The sequence below is a fragment of the Anguilla rostrata genome, chromosome 12, assembly GCF_018555375.3.
Source record: "Anguilla rostrata isolate EN2019 chromosome 12, ASM1855537v3, whole genome shotgun sequence".
Taxonomy (NCBI): domain Eukaryota; kingdom Metazoa; phylum Chordata; class Actinopteri; order Anguilliformes; family Anguillidae; genus Anguilla; species Anguilla rostrata.
In genome coordinates this window covers 25,339,316-25,356,083 of record NC_057944.1, presented here as the reverse complement: position 1 = coordinate 25,356,083, position 16,768 = coordinate 25,339,316, and the positions used below count along the sequence as shown (strand labels likewise).

At 42.6% G+C, this 16,768-nt stretch overlaps 1 protein-coding gene and 1 long non-coding RNA gene across 6 annotated transcripts; one reads left to right on the top strand and one right to left on the bottom strand.

The window, feature by feature from the left end:
- Positions 1-133: 133 nt before the first annotated feature.
- Positions 134-14,911, bottom strand: LOC135236899 (von Willebrand factor A domain-containing protein 5A-like). 5 transcript variants are annotated; one of them, XM_064303489.1, is made up of 19 exons: positions 14,670-14,908; positions 13,471-13,522; positions 13,111-13,313; positions 12,474-12,696; positions 11,832-11,995; positions 11,568-11,682; positions 10,777-10,952; positions 10,089-10,177; positions 9,357-9,501; positions 7,775-7,854; positions 7,466-7,580; positions 7,046-7,204; positions 5,890-5,993; positions 5,064-5,315; positions 3,189-3,286; positions 2,923-2,993; positions 1,005-1,181; positions 724-847; positions 134-545 (listed from the first exon to the last, which is right to left on the bottom strand). In XM_064303489.1, exons 2-19 carry the CDS (start codon positions 13,511-13,513, stop codon positions 466-468), a joined length of 2,418 nt encoding a protein of 805 aa, XP_064159559.1. In that variant the 5' UTR covers positions 13,514-13,522; positions 14,670-14,908; the 3' UTR covers positions 134-465. The 5 variants fall into 5 exon arrangements, with proteins under 5 accessions (XP_064159559.1, XP_064159558.1, XP_064159557.1 ...); XM_064303488.1 differs by having other exon boundaries at positions 3,195-3,296; positions 5,068-5,315; XM_064303487.1 differs by having other exon boundaries at positions 3,189-3,296; positions 5,068-5,315; positions 14,670-14,907.
- On the top strand, positions 1,039-3,098 carry LOC135236901 (uncharacterized). Its single transcript, XR_010324704.1, has 2 exons — positions 1,039-1,181; positions 2,923-3,098. It is a non-coding gene; the product is annotated as an uncharacterized LOC135236901 (long non-coding RNA).
- Positions 14,912-16,768: the final 1,857 nt, after the last annotated feature.

The window sequence follows — 16,768 nt, the reverse complement described above, 5'->3', positions numbered from 1 at the left end:
CTTGAAGGCATAGAAAACCATGCTCGTGGATTGACAAACATTGCAGGACAGTCAATATATTCTCATTTACAATAGTCACAAAAAAATCCAACAAATGTATCATGCAATCAAAGCAAGAAGACACCTTACAGGGTTTGCATTTTTTGAAAGTCAGTTTATTAGAAATGAGAGGCAACAGAACAGAAATGAGAGGCAACATTACAAACCCAACAGATTAACCTCACCTTTAGAGTCCTACCACTAGCCCTCCAAGCTCTACTTTGATCTCCACCCTTTCATTTTTCTGACACTCCAAACTCTTTCTTTGGGAAAGGAAGAAGCTAACAGTGGTACGTTATGGATGAGACATTACTTTGCTCACTGGATCTAATGACTGCAACAAAGGAACAAGGGGTGGGGCTTGTATGGGGGCCCAGAAGGGGGTGGGGCTGAGGATGAGGATGAAAAGTAGGAGGGATATCACTCTCACAGCCCAAGGGTACCCTGCTGCACCTGGCAACCCAGCAGAGCGTTACCAGCCTGGACACACTGAGACACACTGCCTCCTGTGAAGTACAAAATCACACAACACACCATTCTCTTTAGCACACAAAATCATACAACACCCTGTTCTCTTTAACACACAAAATCACACAACACCCTATTCTATGTAGCACACAAAATAACCAACATAACGCACACAAACCCCTCCCTCCAACACACAACACTCAATGTGCATCTTACCTGTCTGTGCTCGAATCCAGGACACAGCCTTCATCGCAACAAACTGCCACTCATCCTCATCTTCCACTCTGAACCCATATAGCCACAACAGTGCCAGAACTGTGGCCCAAACGGTACTGTCTACCTGCTCAGAGAGAGGGGGGGGGGGGGGGGGGGGGGGGAGGGGAGAAAGAGGAAAGAGATACAGAGAGAGACAGAGATGGATGCGAGGTAAATGGGTCAGTTTGACTATGACAGGCCTTGTGTCAGTAGAGCCTCTGCCAGTGAGTGAGAATGCCCACCTGGGGGGGTCTCTGCTTTGCCAACTCCTCCTCAGTCTTTCCAAACACCTCGGCCAGTTCTGCTACCAAATCCCAGGATCCAGTGGCTTTCTGCAGGGAGATCAACTGGAGCAGAAGATCCTTCGGTGGCTGGGGGGGCTCTGACATTTCAGTGTCCTCTAAACCGGCCCAGACAACGTAACAGAGATGAAGCACACCACCATGTAACACAACATCATCCTAAATATGCAAAACCACAGAACAGCAAGGTACATACCTATCGGGGCCTCATCATCTGCAAAATATGTATATATATAGATATATTAACCGACACTCCATATAAACACTGATTATTAAAAGTTTACTACTAGTAATAAACACTGTACATTTAAATACAGAAAAGGTGAGTAATTAGGCTTTAAAAAAAATTAATTTGGCGCCCAACTTGGGGCTCAGCATAGCCAATTCCAACCTCAATTTGGAATGGGCAATCATCTGCAACCGCAGTCACGTTCATGCTGCAAACCATGTTCCCAATTTGGGAGAGTGTAGTCACCCAGAGTTCTCCTCGAAACACGTTGTGGTGCCAGCTCCTTGTTTTCACACCACAAACTACAGCTAAGCTCACATACAGCAAAATCGGAGGAAGACCATTCATTTGCATGCTGTCCACAGGCTCCCGATCAGCCAGCATGGGTTGCAAGATAACAATGAACGTGGTCCCATAACCGACCGGACCCTCCCTTACCCTGGGCGATGCAATTGCCAACTGTGCTTTGCCCTACGGAACTACCAGTCACGGTTGGCACTGGGAAGGTCTGGGTTTGATCCAAGCTCACAAGGTTAATCCATGCACCATAGCATGTTGCCTTAAATGAGTAAGCCATCCAGCAGTCAGTATTCAGTAATTTAATCATTTAATGTTAAAAAATAAAATGAAATGAAGGCCAAATGCAATCCCAAAACAGCCCATAAAGGCATAAGTCATCAAGATAGCAGAGCATCATGTTTTCATACTACAGAACCACGCCCACCACCATGTAACACATCACCATGGATATGCTAAACCAAGGAACAGCAAGATACATACCCATTTCATCATAAGCTGCAAAAAAAACAAAAAAAACAAAAATGACACTACATACAAACAACGAGTTTCTATAAATAATAATCACTGCCGATTATAGATGATAATTTGATAATTTCACAATGCTACAACCCAAAAACCCATGAAGATAAAGATAATGCAATTCATTGAAGTAATTCATTAAAAAAAAACCCAAAATGTAAGAAGATAAGAATATTCAAATTCTTTGAAAGAACCTGGCACAGCCCTTAGTGACAGGCTGACATACGAGTAAAACTGCCCTGGGAGAGAAACAGCCTGATGGCCGACTGTTCTGTGCAGGCGATTGTGATGCAGAGGTCATATACAGAGCAAAGTGAAAGGGAGTAACAAAAAGTGGCCATGACTGACAGATGGCTGCCACAAAAAGGTGACCATCAAGGCAGGTTTCACTGTGCACTATGAAAGGTATTCTTTTGTCATTAACAGCAATGATTGAAAGTTATGAATTATACAGGATGTCCTATATTGAAAGAACCTGTAGGAAGCTTTACTTTATATGCTCCCTCTTAACAACATTGAGTCTTTCATGCCAGTCAAAATGCTCCAATGTCCTCACTAAACCGCAACTGTAACTGTAAGAGTATTATAATCGTTAGCAGAATGATGCCTGCACAACACAAAGAAAAGGGAGTTTCCTCTCAGGAAAGCAGTATGTGAGCTGCCCTCTCTGCTATGGTTGGTACAGATTTCTAGCCAGTTCTGTTGCAGGTACCTTCTAGGGAGAACATATTAGAACATTTATTCATATCAGGTGTTTGTCAAGCACAACATTTTTTCATACAACCTAAATTCACACTTTGACAGACCTAGATCCTCTGACATAGAAACACCAAATAGAGCGTCATCTCGGTCAGCAACAGCACGTGCCATCCTATTCATTACTGCAAGAGAAAAACATGGTAAACATGGTTTTAATTATTCCTCTGGCTGAACAGACAGGCATGTACGCACACGTGCACATGCGCACACATGCTCATGCCCACGCACACACAAAAACACACATTCAAAAAACACACATTCGATGTCCCATATGACCCATTGGTGAACAAGAACTTAAAAAAGAAGAAAAACGATACCCATACTTGGAGGGGAAGGCGCCTGGCAGAAAGCCATTACTGGTGCAGCGCAACACGCCATAGCATACATCTGTGGTCCACCACCCATCATCCTAAAACTGGGCATCGCTGCAGTTAGAGCAAAACATGGAAATCATGGTTTTAATGATCCCTCTGGCTAAACATACACACCTGTACACAAACACACACACACACACACACACACACACATGTACACATGCACGTTTGTGCATGCACACAGACATATAAACAAACAGATACATGCACATACACCCACAAAGAGACTTAGTCACGCACATACACACACACTAGGGATGCACATGACAAGGTAAAATTAAGATGGAATAATTTATGCCTGTTAAGTACAAATAGTCAGTTCCACTAATAAAATAATATGAAAATATGCTATTTCTTCAAATTGGTTTTCAATGATGGATAACTAATATAGAAAGTATCACACTATTAGCAGAGCAACACCATGGTAAAATAAAATAATTAAAATTATGCCAATGAGTAGGCTTATGCCACAAAAGGGAACTTGGAATCATACTGCAAATGTCATTTGAGAAAATTCTGACTTGAATAAAAACAAAAAAGCAGTGGACCTTCTGTTGTAAATGATCTTGTTAGTTTCTCCAGTGAAATTGCTCATTATAGTTTCACAGAGATACACAACACGGCCAAAAGTATGTGGACACCTGATATCCAACATCTCATCCAAAATTATGGGCACTAATATGGAATTGATCCACCCTTTACTGCTATAACAACCTCCACTCGTCTGGGAAGGCTTTATACTAGATGCTGGAGCGTTTGTTGTAGAAAGTTTCTTCCATTCGGCCAGAAGAGAATTTGTGAGGCCGGGCACTGATTGGACGATTAGGCCTGGCTCGCAGTTGGCTTTCCAATTGATCCCAAAGGTGAGGTCAGGGCTCTGTGCAGGCCAGACGAGTTTTTCCACAAACATTCTTGACAAAACCATTGCTATATGGACGTTGCTGTGTGCACTGTCAAGCGCTGTCAAGATGAAACAGGAAATGGCCTTCTCCAAACTGCTGGGGAAGCACAGAATCATCTAGAATGTGATTGTATGCTGTACCATTAAGATTTTCCTTCACTGGAACTAAGGGGCCTAGCCCAAACCATGAAAAACAGTCCCAAACGAAGGGGTGTCCAGATACTTTTGGTCATATAGTGCATTTTTACGTTGCAATAGGACATATGTCCCTGTCTTTTTGAAAGTAGCCTATTCTCCTCGCATACTGTACATAAACCCAGAATTGATATTGATGGTGATGGAGAGATTTTGGAAAGCCTAGATTACTTTAGCTGTAATCACAAAAAAGAAAACAAAATGCTGCCACTATTGTTTCCCACATGAAAGGATGCTGCTTATCCCTAGTCCTCACACCCAGTTTAATAATTCACTTTCTGTTTATTACTGCAGTTTTGGTAAATGCTTTTGATTGGCCTAGATTATTTGTGTGTTTGATAAAGGACATATTAGATATTTAAACAAGCTTCCAAAGACCTGCCAGCTTCACAACAGCAGGTATAGGGGATTTTTTTTTAAGTTAAAAGCAAGAAAATACATTTGAAGTAACTCCAAAGCAACTTTTAAAAGTTAAAAAAAAAAAAGTGATTGAGTCGCACAAGTTAGGCCATTGGACCGCTCTTGACAAAACTGACCATGGTAAATTCAGAGTAACTGCAGTTACTCTAGCTAACATTAATCAGTAACACAGTAACACCACTCTTAAATTAACCAAACACCAGAGCAAGCTATCAGAATTCAAGTTAGGAAGAACAGTTGGGAACAAGTTTATCAAACAGCTGACTAGCAAGATAAACTAGACTAGCAGCACGCACGCATACTCACCTCTAGGTGTGGGTACATGTCGACGCACCAGGGACCCTTGCACAGGCTGTGTGCTCCCAGTACACACTGCGATGAACGCAGTGAGGACACTGCTCACTCCTGATTGGACACTTAGCTCAATCACTCTCTTCTTCAAACGTTCCGCCTCCTCTTTTCTGCGCCCCTCTTGCTCATCCTGTTCTGCTGTTCTCAGCTCTGTCTCCAGGGTGCGGATGAGGGTTCGGGCCCCCAACCTGTGGATGGTTAGCCTGTGAACAGATTTGAGGAAATGGTATTTTACATACTGCCTGAATGTGACATTCACACTATACTCATCATCATCATCATCATTAATTTTACTAATTTCAGACACAAAGATCAATTCAAATCAAGATTTTATGTTAAGGATAAAAGTAAAATAAAAAATGCAGATAATGGCTTCTCTTTCTGTGCCCTTTCTATATATTAGTGATCGTTTATATATGTATTTGTGTGTGTGTGCGCATGTGTGTGAGTGTATGTGTGTGTGAGCTTGTGTGTGTGTATTTGTGAGTGTGTGAACGTATGTATGTGTGAGTGAATGTGTGTTTCTGTGAGTCTACGTGTGTGCGTGTGTGAGAGAGTGAGTGTACATGTGTGAGCTTATGTATGTGTGTAGATGCACGCATGAGTGTGTATCTGCGAGTGTGTGCGTATGTATGTGAATGTGTGTGCATGCATTTGTGTGCCTGTGTGAGTGTGTGAGACAGTCTCTGTGTGTGTGTCTATCCGTTTGTGTGTGCATGTGTGGGTTTGTGTGTGTGTGTGTGAGTGTGTCTGTATGTATATGTGTGTGCTTGTTACCCAGTATTCTCTCCAGGTTTTACATTAAAGCTGAGCTGGTTCTGCACAGACTGCTCCCCCAGACGGTACTGCACACTGACAGAGCTGTCTGTGGCCTCAGCAAACTGACAGAGCAGGAGAGAGTGAGACACAAAGACTATAGAGAGACATGCTGAGACACACATGAAATACAGTGCATTAGATGGAAACACTGAGCAGCACAGAGTAGTATATCATAGTTCACTTTGCACTGTTCATTTTCTTGGCCTAAACCCTATACTGGCAAACCAACAAGGACAATACCCACCTCTTTTGTGCTGTTATTTAAAGAGATAATTCAGTCCAGGCTCCTTTTTCAAGGGTGATGCAACAGGGGTGTGGAACCCTTTTGGGTTCTAAACCCCATTCCTTAACCACTTCATCACACCACCATCCTTTTCAAGGTTAAAGGAGCAATAGGTATTCTGAAACCCCCATCTGGTGTCCACAAGTGAGAAACGCAATCCCAACCCAAAGCATGACACAGCCTCACTGGGTGCTCTGGATTGAAATGATCAGCCCCTTGGACATTATCCCATTATTAATAAAAATCCTCTATTTTAATGTATTTCTTCTCTTTTTACATACTGTAAGATAAATAAATAAAAAAGTGCAAATCTAACACATAGCCTAGTTATACATGCATAGCCTTTAAGAGGAAATAAAAGACTGAGTAGGCACATATCCCTACGAGTGATCGATCAATCCATTACTCGTACCCATCCCTAGCAAGGGTTGGACTCTCTCGGCAGAAATAAATCTGATCTCTTATATGGATATACCTTGATTTGCCCGGTTATTATATGGGGAGAATTCTCTCTGCCCAGCAGAAACATGAAGCACCTGTAACTACCTGCATGGATCCCCCTTCCCATTGATAAATGGGTGGGACGAAGGACACCTGACTCCCAGCATACCTTGATCAAACAGATTGGACACCATTTCAGGTGTAAACACCGAAAGATGCTCTATAATCTTCCAGAAGAACCTTCAGTGTTAATTCAACAGAGCTTATAGGAGTCCACCTTGGATAAAGAAGTATTGCATCAGTGTAAAATGCACTCTATTAGAGTTTATTTTATGCAAGCATTTTTGCTGCATGCAAAGAGAAATTCCTGTTGATAAAAACTTTGCTCACCTTCCCTGTGAGCTGAGCATACAGCAGTGACCTCTGACCCTGGAAGAGCACATTAATGGGGGGAGACAGGGGGGTGACAGACACCCCCTTTGGAACATTCCACTTCACAGAGATATCCTTCACTGCTGGCTGAAGAGCGAAGCGAAGAGACTGCATTACCTGTGAAAGAGAAGAGAGAGAGTGAGGGAAAGACAGGGAGGGGAAAGATTGCAGCACCTTCACTGTGGTAAAGCAATTCCTCAGACAGACCGACTACCCTTTGAATCTCTCACAGATGTTCTATATAGTGACCAGATAGCCTGCTCCATACTCCTGCTGTGGATATTCATTGAATTTGCGCATTGTTAACAGACCTCTTCCCAAGCAGAACCTCCAAATTAAGGAGGTGTCACCCAGGCAGTCAGTCAGTCAGTCACTCACTTTTGGCTGTAGTCTTTCAGTTCCAGTGATAAACTGAGCATGCCCAGATCCCTCCTTTGCCATGCCCTTGATCAGAGCGGTGCTGGCTCCCTCTCCTATTCCAAACGAGAAACACCTGAGAGGAAATGACATCAAGGTCAGGTTGGCTGGCTCCTGTGGCGTGGCCAGCAACATCGTGATAGGGTGCGGCTACACAGCGCCAATATTCAAAAATCACCCTAAATCTTGATTAGTCATAATGCTGGATTTGCATGAACTCCTAAGCTTGTATTTGACCTGGCAGGCTAACTGCAGGTGTAGCTGCTGCACCTGTGAGACATGGCGTTGCTCTTCACCAGGTCCAGAACGTCCTTTGTGTTCCACACTTCTCCGTCAGTGAAGATGAAAAGCTGGGAGAAGGAGAGTCACACAGCTGTCAGCAGTGCTGTGCCACGCTGTTCTGATATGAAGGGGTAGTGATCACAACCAGGTCAAATATTTTAACCCTTAAAACATCTGCAAATGCCTGCGGATTACATATAACCTCATAAAAAGCATCACAACAAAAACAATCCTTTAATACAATTCTCAGTTATGTTGCTAACATCTTATTTATAATTATCTGCAATTTCTGGAGTTGTTTCACATTTTACCAGCATCAAATGCATTAAAGTTATTCCAAATATGTATTTTGGTGGTGAAAATGTGCAGAAATGGCAATTCTATCTGATCTCACTTACTGAGGGCCAACACCATTCTGTATGAACGTATACAGGTTGCTTACTTTTCGGAATTCTGCTAATCCCGTTTCAACGTATGCAGGCATTAACCATGTTTTCACACAAACCAGCTGTTATATTGCATAAATAAACACAGAATAATTTGTCCATAACATTAAAAAACAATGTATAAATGAAATGTATATTGAACTGTATAAACAATATATATGAATATATAATACTTTTGAGACCATTTAAGTACTGTCTCCTATTGCATTTGTCATCTTACACTTGAAGGGTTAACATGTTGTTATCCATATAATTGTGCTTATTATATTTCTTTTTTCAGGTTGCATAGAATGACGGGTTCTGTCCTGATCAGTATTGCCTGTATATTTGCCTGCCCCTATAAAAAGAGAAGATGAGAAATTTTACTATCCTATTGAATGAGGTGGTTATCTTTGAAACTGGCATGTATATTCTACAGTCCCCCTTAGAGGGAATACAGGATTGACGTAAATAATGCTTTTTAAGTATGGTGTTGACCTTGTCAGCCAAAAATAAAGACCCTTATAATTGGATCAAGTGTTTTCCTGACTAGATTGCTTCTTTTTTACAAGACAAGGATGGATTTTTCCTACTCAACCCAACACACATAGCACATTTTCAATGTAACACATTTCAAAATATCACATAAATCCTTGCTGAAATATCCCCAAACGTTCTTCATAGTTTTCCAGGCATTTGCATTTTGGAGCAAAGGCCACACACCTGTAATTCCACAGCCAAGCACATAAAGCTTCCTGTAAATGAATGGAGGGAGGGGCGTGTTGTTGAGTTCACTAAAAGAGTTGGGAAAGGACACTGAAAAGACACCAGACACACTGTGGCACACGCAAGGCCTCAGCGATCACCCGGACGAAGCCAAGGCCACCTGTCCTGCCTGAGCAGCGCTGGGGAAAACGCCCATCCTGTCTGAAAGCCAGGCGTGGCCCTTGTGCAGCACAGAATACCGAGGCAAATGTTTATTTATTTTTACATTAAAGGCGCCTGCACTTCTATCTCTCTGCTAGGGGACAGTAATGGGAAAGTAAGACGCTGTGTTTGTGTGTGAGAATGCAGCCACAGATCACTCTGTCACATCACTTTTTGTTAAATCAGGTGTGTTCCTGTAAGGAAAGGGGCTGGGTTACCTGTCTGGGGTGCTCTGGAAGGCAGGGCTGGCTGTAGATGTGCTTCAGCGGCAACAGGATCTCAGTGCCCCCCAAATCTGCCTTCATCCCCCGAACTTTCTCAAGCGCCTGGTCCATTGTCGCCTGGCTGTACTCTACACTCTTCCTGCCGAACAAACACAGGCCAGAACCAAGGTCACATTGCGTCCTGTAACTAGTGAGGAAGATTAAGCTTTCGTGAGCCTGGAAATGGATGAAGCTTCAATCACTGGGTTATTTTAACCGATTAATTTTTTTCTCCAAAACAAAACAACTGATTAAACGGTAAAATATGATTAAACGGCAAAATATGGCAGCTCTACCCAGATTTGCTTTTGTGAAACCTAATCCTACCATCACGACATGTCACTCCGTCAATGTACCAGCCAATAAGAGAGACCTATAGAGGATGCCTGAGCCAGTAAAAGCTCAACGAATTCAGTCTGATCCAATGAGGGAGATCCACAGACCATAATCTGATTCAGAGAGAGTTCTAAAGGCCTAAATGTCTGATCAAATAAGAAAGATCTGCAAAACACATCAGAGCCAACGACAGGCTATGAGTGAACCTATGTCAGAGCCCAGCTGAGCACGTCTAAGCCAATCAAAGAGCTCAGCACAGCCAACAAAAAAAAATCCCACAAAGAATTTCTGATCAAATGAGAGTTCTTACAGCACATGTAAAAATGAGAGGAATCGGGGAGCGCCACTCACGGGAAGAAAGAATCATGGGTGGAGCCAAAGCCGTAGATGTTGAAAAAGCAGCCAATGGGGAGGCTCTTCAGCAACAGCAGCAGCGTGTCCTGCAGAGCCAATTAGAGACCGTCTCTACACATGCTCTAGGCCTGCGACATTCCAATCATACACCATTTTCATACCCTTATCCAGTGTTAACCAGTCAGAACACTCAACTGTGGATATCCAGCATACCACATTACAAAGCCAAGCTGTCGTTCTGCTGGGGTTACAAAGGACTGAGCATTAATGATTCTTTTATTTTGGTGAAATAAACTCTACTGAGAGTGAAAAACTATTACTGTGTGGTTTTATGGGAAGGAGGGTTAAGCTGGCCCCAGGGAGGGAAAATTGATTCCAAAAGAATGGATTCCAGATTCTAAGAGCCTGACTCCCTGAATTAGTCTAAATAAAATAATTAATTCCATGATTTCATGGCCTGCATTTCATTTAATGAATCATTGAAGTTTGGTATTGTTCTCGGTCAGCAAACAATTCATGCACAATTCATCTGATGATGTCCGTTATGTGTGTAATCAACTGCTTTAATTGATCAGTTAAATTTTTTATCACAAAAACCAGCAGGTCCTGCAGCTCACCACCATTATTTGGAATCAATTTGGTTTATTCCGGAAAAAAAATGTGAAATAATTCTTAAATAAATTACCTTTGCGCTGTCGATTCGCATTTGTGCTCCCTGATCGTTGTGCATATTACATTCCATGCTGCCGGACCGATCAACCAGGAAGAGGAACTCCCCACATGAGGCCAGCGATGATGTCACTGCTGCTGGGAACTCTGGGTAAAGGCTTAGCATGACAACAGGGTCACCCATCAAAGAGCCTGAGAGAGAGAGAGAGAGAGTATTTAGACTAGGACAGTAAAGTGAATCACTGATGTGAATTATGGAGAGAGAGAGAGAGAAAGAGATGATAATTATCCGCAATGATAATTATCAAATGTAATAACTGTCACTGTCGCCAGGTGGCATATTGCCTTTCTTTTCATCTTTTATTTCTGTCATCATACCTGATGTGGTAGTAAACATTCACAACTTCAGAGGTTGTGTGAAATGCTTCCGGGGAAAAAAACGTCACCAGTGGTATCTATTGGGTATTAATAAGACAATCAGCAGCAAGGTTATACAGCTTTCATATGATCATGTGATGTGTTTTTGTCAATCACATGGAAGCCACAAGGCCTTGCTGCTGACTGGCCGTCATGCAACAGCAGTGACATTATTTCCCTGGAAGCATTTCACACAGCCTCTGATGTTTGAATGTTTGCCTATTGCATAAGGTATGATTAAAAAAAGACTAAATGCAACATTACGGTATGCAATAATATATCATTGTGCTATATCTCCCAGTGCTAGTAATAATGAGAGAGGAGAGGATGTCAGTGAACTAATCATAACACTTTATCCCAAGTATTTTGGCCAAAGGGAAAGAGGCTTACCAGACTTGGCATTGGGTTGTCCCATCTCCACAATGGCAGTGGGCTGATGGGCGCCACTGTAGTATGCCAACAGTTCCACATCACGGTCAAACTTGTGACCTGGGGACAGACTCACCTGCACACAGTACAATGTCCAGTGTTAACATTGTACTGTGCCCGATGGGGTTTGTGCATTAAGGAAGAAAAGACATGAAGTGTAAGGACACACACATACACACACACACAAGTACACGCACATGCACACGCACACGTGCATGCACACACCGTGGCCTGTGTCTTCTCAGTGTTCAGGTACTTCAGGGGCTGAAGGGGACAGTTGGACTCCACCTTGGAGATGGGACTTGGAGAGGACAGGTCCACACCGAGGGACAGAGTATAGGGCACTGAACCATCCAAGGCAGAGGTTACCTCGGGTACACTTCCAGTGTCTAAAGGGCAGGTAGGGTGAGAGAGGGAGGGGGGTAAAGTATAATGCAGGCAGAGCAAAGAGAGAGGGTAGTAACTGGGCAGAGTATCCATCTGTGAAACTAACGGTAGGGGTGAGCCTGCATATGGTCAATAAAATTCGCTCCAGGGTCACCACAAGGTCAGCTAGAACTATATGTCCCTCTGTGTTATTACTTACTTCCTGGACATTAATACTTACTGAGAGCAATTTACACACCTTCTCAACACTATATTTGTTCATACAGGAGGTAATTAATGCTAACTGAACTTAAAATAGAAGTGCCTCGTCCTCAATTTGGTGATTAGGTGCCTTTTATGCGCTAGACCAAACCTGTAACAAATGCAGCTCCTTACTCACAATGTCAAACTATCCTCAGAGCTATAGAGATCTACATCACCTCTCGCATTCGCATCTTTGAAGAAGACACATTGCAGTGCAGAGACAGAGCATGTCTTTACCCCGGGGGGCGTAACGGGGGTTGAGAACGGCGGGCAGACAGAATCTCAACGCCTCGTCGGCCTGCACCTCCAGCTCGGTCACGTAGGTCAGGGTCACCGAGACCTTCTCTCCCGGGGGCAGACTCCCCACGCTCAGCCGAAAAACGTCCGCACTCTCCTCGCTCTCCTCCAGCAGGAAGGCCTGCTGCCCCGAGCTCAGCGCATCATCATACTGTTCCTTTGCCTAGGTATGATGTCATCATTGTGAGACAACAAGACAACAGGCAAGAGACAGTAAACATGAAACATAACTAAAGCCATGATGTAACTTGGCATAGCAATACTACATTAGTGCTTTAGCAGTGTTACATGTTCAGGAGTTTTCCTAGTCAGGTCTATATCACTGTTGTTGAAAAAAATTTAAATATTGCTTGGGAGCCTACACTGATTTTTAGAGTTTGCTGTTGGACTAAAATGCTGTGCAACTAGCTCTACAGGATCTGTGTACTGTGTATTTTGCAAAGAATGTGGCCTGGTGACTCAACTAATCTGACTGTGGTGTGCCTTTTCTGTGTGTATTTTTTTGTGTGGGAGTTTTCTAATTATTTACACATGCCCAGTTTGTGGCCACAAACGCTACCCTCCACACCACTCTCACCTTCTGCTTCTCCTGCAGCTCTGCCACCACCTCCGTCTCCCCGATCTTGGCACTGAAGTGGCAGAGGGCTGCGTCTCCCTCCAGTGGAAACACAAAGATGGCCTCCAGAGGGCGCTCCTCGTTGTTTTCATATTGCAACGTGGAGCTCACCGAGGCCACGTGACCCTGTACCTTCACCACCACCTCCACCTGTTTCAGAGGCACTGAGAGAGAGAGAAAAAGTGAGAGAGAACAATGGTCAGTTACCCAGGGCGGAGGGAGTGTTGGTAGGTAGTCGTGGCAAAAAGAGAATGAGCAAAAAGAGGACAATAGTTAATGACACAGAAGTGTGGGTATTGGCCCTGTTTGCATCCCTCATACCAGGTTCATTCTTTTCCGTGAGCAGTCCACAGCAGTTCACCATCTTTCCTCACTGAGAAGAGAGAACACACATTGCTGAAATAAGCCACAGCATGGCAAAGTCCCAACCAGCATGCATTTCGAGTAAATTGGCAGTCGTCCATGAATGACTAGCTCATTCTCTTGCTGGGAAACGATGTTGAAATGTTATCCTCAGCCTACCCTCAGACTGGAATGCATGTGACTGGGGAGCGTACAGATGGATTCAAACAAAATATCCGCAGCTGTGCGGGGGAAATGCTCCATTAGAACAATCAGGGTTTGTATAGACATGCTGGTCTGGTCTGAAATGATTGTGAGCAAAGCAGAGGTATGATCCAGTAAATTAACCAAATAAAAAGGTGACTCGGTTCCCAGAAAAATAATGTAAAAGATACTTAGGGTATGAAGAATACACAGAATGCAACATATAGGTACTAAACTAGGTGTTATGTTTTAAAGACCGTAATCATAAAATTAAAATATTACGCATCCTTTTTCCATATGAACAACGTTATTTATAGCGTGCAAGCAACCGCTCCCTAAAGCAACCAAAAAAATAAATAGGCTACACAAGCCACGTTCTAATTATTTTAATCATTTAAATAAACTTAGTTTCATTTCCAAAGCACCATGAACGGTCACCGTTATTGAATATTTACTTAAGCTCTACGGCCAAATGTGAGCAAATGCCAAATCGGCAACTACTCATCCCCTGCAATAATAATAATAATACAAATAATAATAATAATATGGCGGCCAAGTTGTCTATATGTTTTATATGTAAAGATATTCACACGTCATTCGTAACTAATACTGTGTTGTCCCTACACGCACATTACACACCCTTCGTCATCGACAGCAATGTTTCTACGCCCGCTCATTTAACCACGCCTTCTGCCTTTTGCCGCTGTCATTGGGGCATATGTCGTCTGTCAACTATGTGCAGAAACTAGTGAGACAGTATTAATGCATATCGTCTCTCAATTAAGTTAAATTTTAGAGTGCACAAAGTGATGTGTTGGAGCTCAATGAAAACATTTGCCGCCCCTAGTAAATTTCACTTCCTGTATACAAGGTTTCCGCAGCAAGCTCAGCTGCTCCTTGAACAAACAATATTCATAAAGTTAAAAATATTAGTTTATCTTTCTCTCTTATGGAAAAAATTAAACAATAATTACCTTTGGTATCTATTGTTGCTCGGGGTCAATCTCGTTTGAGCAATTTAAAATTCTTGCTTGGTCCCAAATGCGACACAGACATTTAAATAGGGGCAAAATCGCAAGAAAGGTGATGGGCGGGGCTGGCGCTGAATTTATCAACTGCTCGCCAATAGCTTGCGCTGCAAAAGGAGATGGGAAAACAGGGAAATTCAATATCATCCAATTGCAGCACCGCAATGCAGTTCTAGACGTGCAGCCATAGAGCGTACACAGGAATTGGAGAGGGTAGGAGGGGCCAGGCGGTAAAGCCTAGGAAGTAATGGAAAACGGTCTCTATTGCGCATGCTTGAGAGCAAAAGAGCTGGCTGACCATTGAATTTAATGTAGAAATCCAAGGTGATTTAACAACCAAAGAAAACCTCATCGGTCCTATTTTATGATAAAAAATTTCATCATGTGCGGCAGTTTCTGAAACAATTGTTGCTTTGGCCCAGAAGTCTCGGGGAAATATTTTTTTAAATGTGCATATTTTATTACATAATGCATATTTTTCAATCTGCTTTTCATACGAAACGTAACGGTTATTAATCGAGTTTCATAATACCATCGAGGACGTTTTATTTTGTCTTCAAAAGTCTGATAATTCCCATTCAGTTTAATGGGAGCTCCAATGTTTTGCCTCAACACGCGCAGTAAAGACTTACTTCCGGGACTTCACCAGAATATTTTAGCTGAAGGCGTGTCTGCCTGTCTAGTTAAATATGCACGTGGATGCGTGCAGCCAACGATATGGCGTGCGTATTGGGAAAAAAATGACAGTTGAGTAGCCTACAGATGGCATGAAGGAGAAAATAAATATCTGATGGAAAAAACGTTTTCAACGTGCAAAAATGCCAAGTTACTCACACATACAATGCACAAGTCATTCATTCATATATTGTTGTTGTTCTTAAAAGAAGAAAAGGTTCTCCCTATATTCAATTGAAATTGAATCTTCTCAGAAGCAAGTTGACACAGTAGAACAGTTGTATTATGAAAGCCAGGTTAAAATTTTAAGACTCTAAGATTCTAAAATGCAAACAGAAGAGCAGTTCTCAGAGGGAGAGAGGGCAGACCTTCAGGTCAACTCACTCTCTGTTAGAGATCTCAAGGAAAGAGGCCAGCATGAATCTACTGAGGAACAGCGGTTGGAAAACATAGATCCAGAAATCAACCTTGAAATTTCCTTTGGAGATTCTACAAATGAAGATGCACACATGGATGACACATTGCCATGGGATGGCGTGCTATCTCAAACACTGGATGAACCACAACCTGCTCCCGAAACAGGGATTATCAGGGAGGGTGACCTGCTACACCTGCTTCTGGACAAACCACAGTTTATTCCTGTAAATGTGATTACGAGGGAGGAAGACCTCCCAACCCAAACAGTGGATGAACCACAGCCTGCTGCAGAAACACTGATTGTTAGGAGGGGACAATGTCTCTCTGACCTCATCATCGCCTTTAAAAATCCATATGTTAAAGTACTGAGGTGTACATTAAGATGTGTCTACCAAATGGAGACCCTGAGGAAGGCGAAGGAATTGGTGTGTTCTGAGACTGCATAACTGAGTTTTGGACTGATTTTTATGACAGCTGCACCATATGGGTAGATGTGAAATTTGCCTTTATTAGGCATGCATACCAGTGTGAAGACTGTCAGGCAATTGTTAGGGTGTTAGTAGTAGGGTGGAACCAAGCCTGCTATTTCCCAGTGAAACTGGCAACAGCATTCCTAGAAGAAGCATTGTTTGGAACCACCACCAGTTGCTTAAGACACACTTATAAAATAAAACAAGGTAGACTGATATTCATACATATTTGACATCTTATAAATATATGGTCACATTTGAATAAAAATAAACACAGTAAATCAATACAAATAAATAAATAAAAATAATCAATTTTTTTAATTGAGTAATTTGAATAAAATATGGTAAACTTGAGAAACTATAGCGCACTGGTATTTCTAATTCCAGCTTGAGTGGGCTGCACTCATACAGCTTGCATAGGAACTGGAGAGGGTAGGAAGGGCCAGGCGGTGAAGCCTAGGAAGTAACGGAAAAACAGCCTCT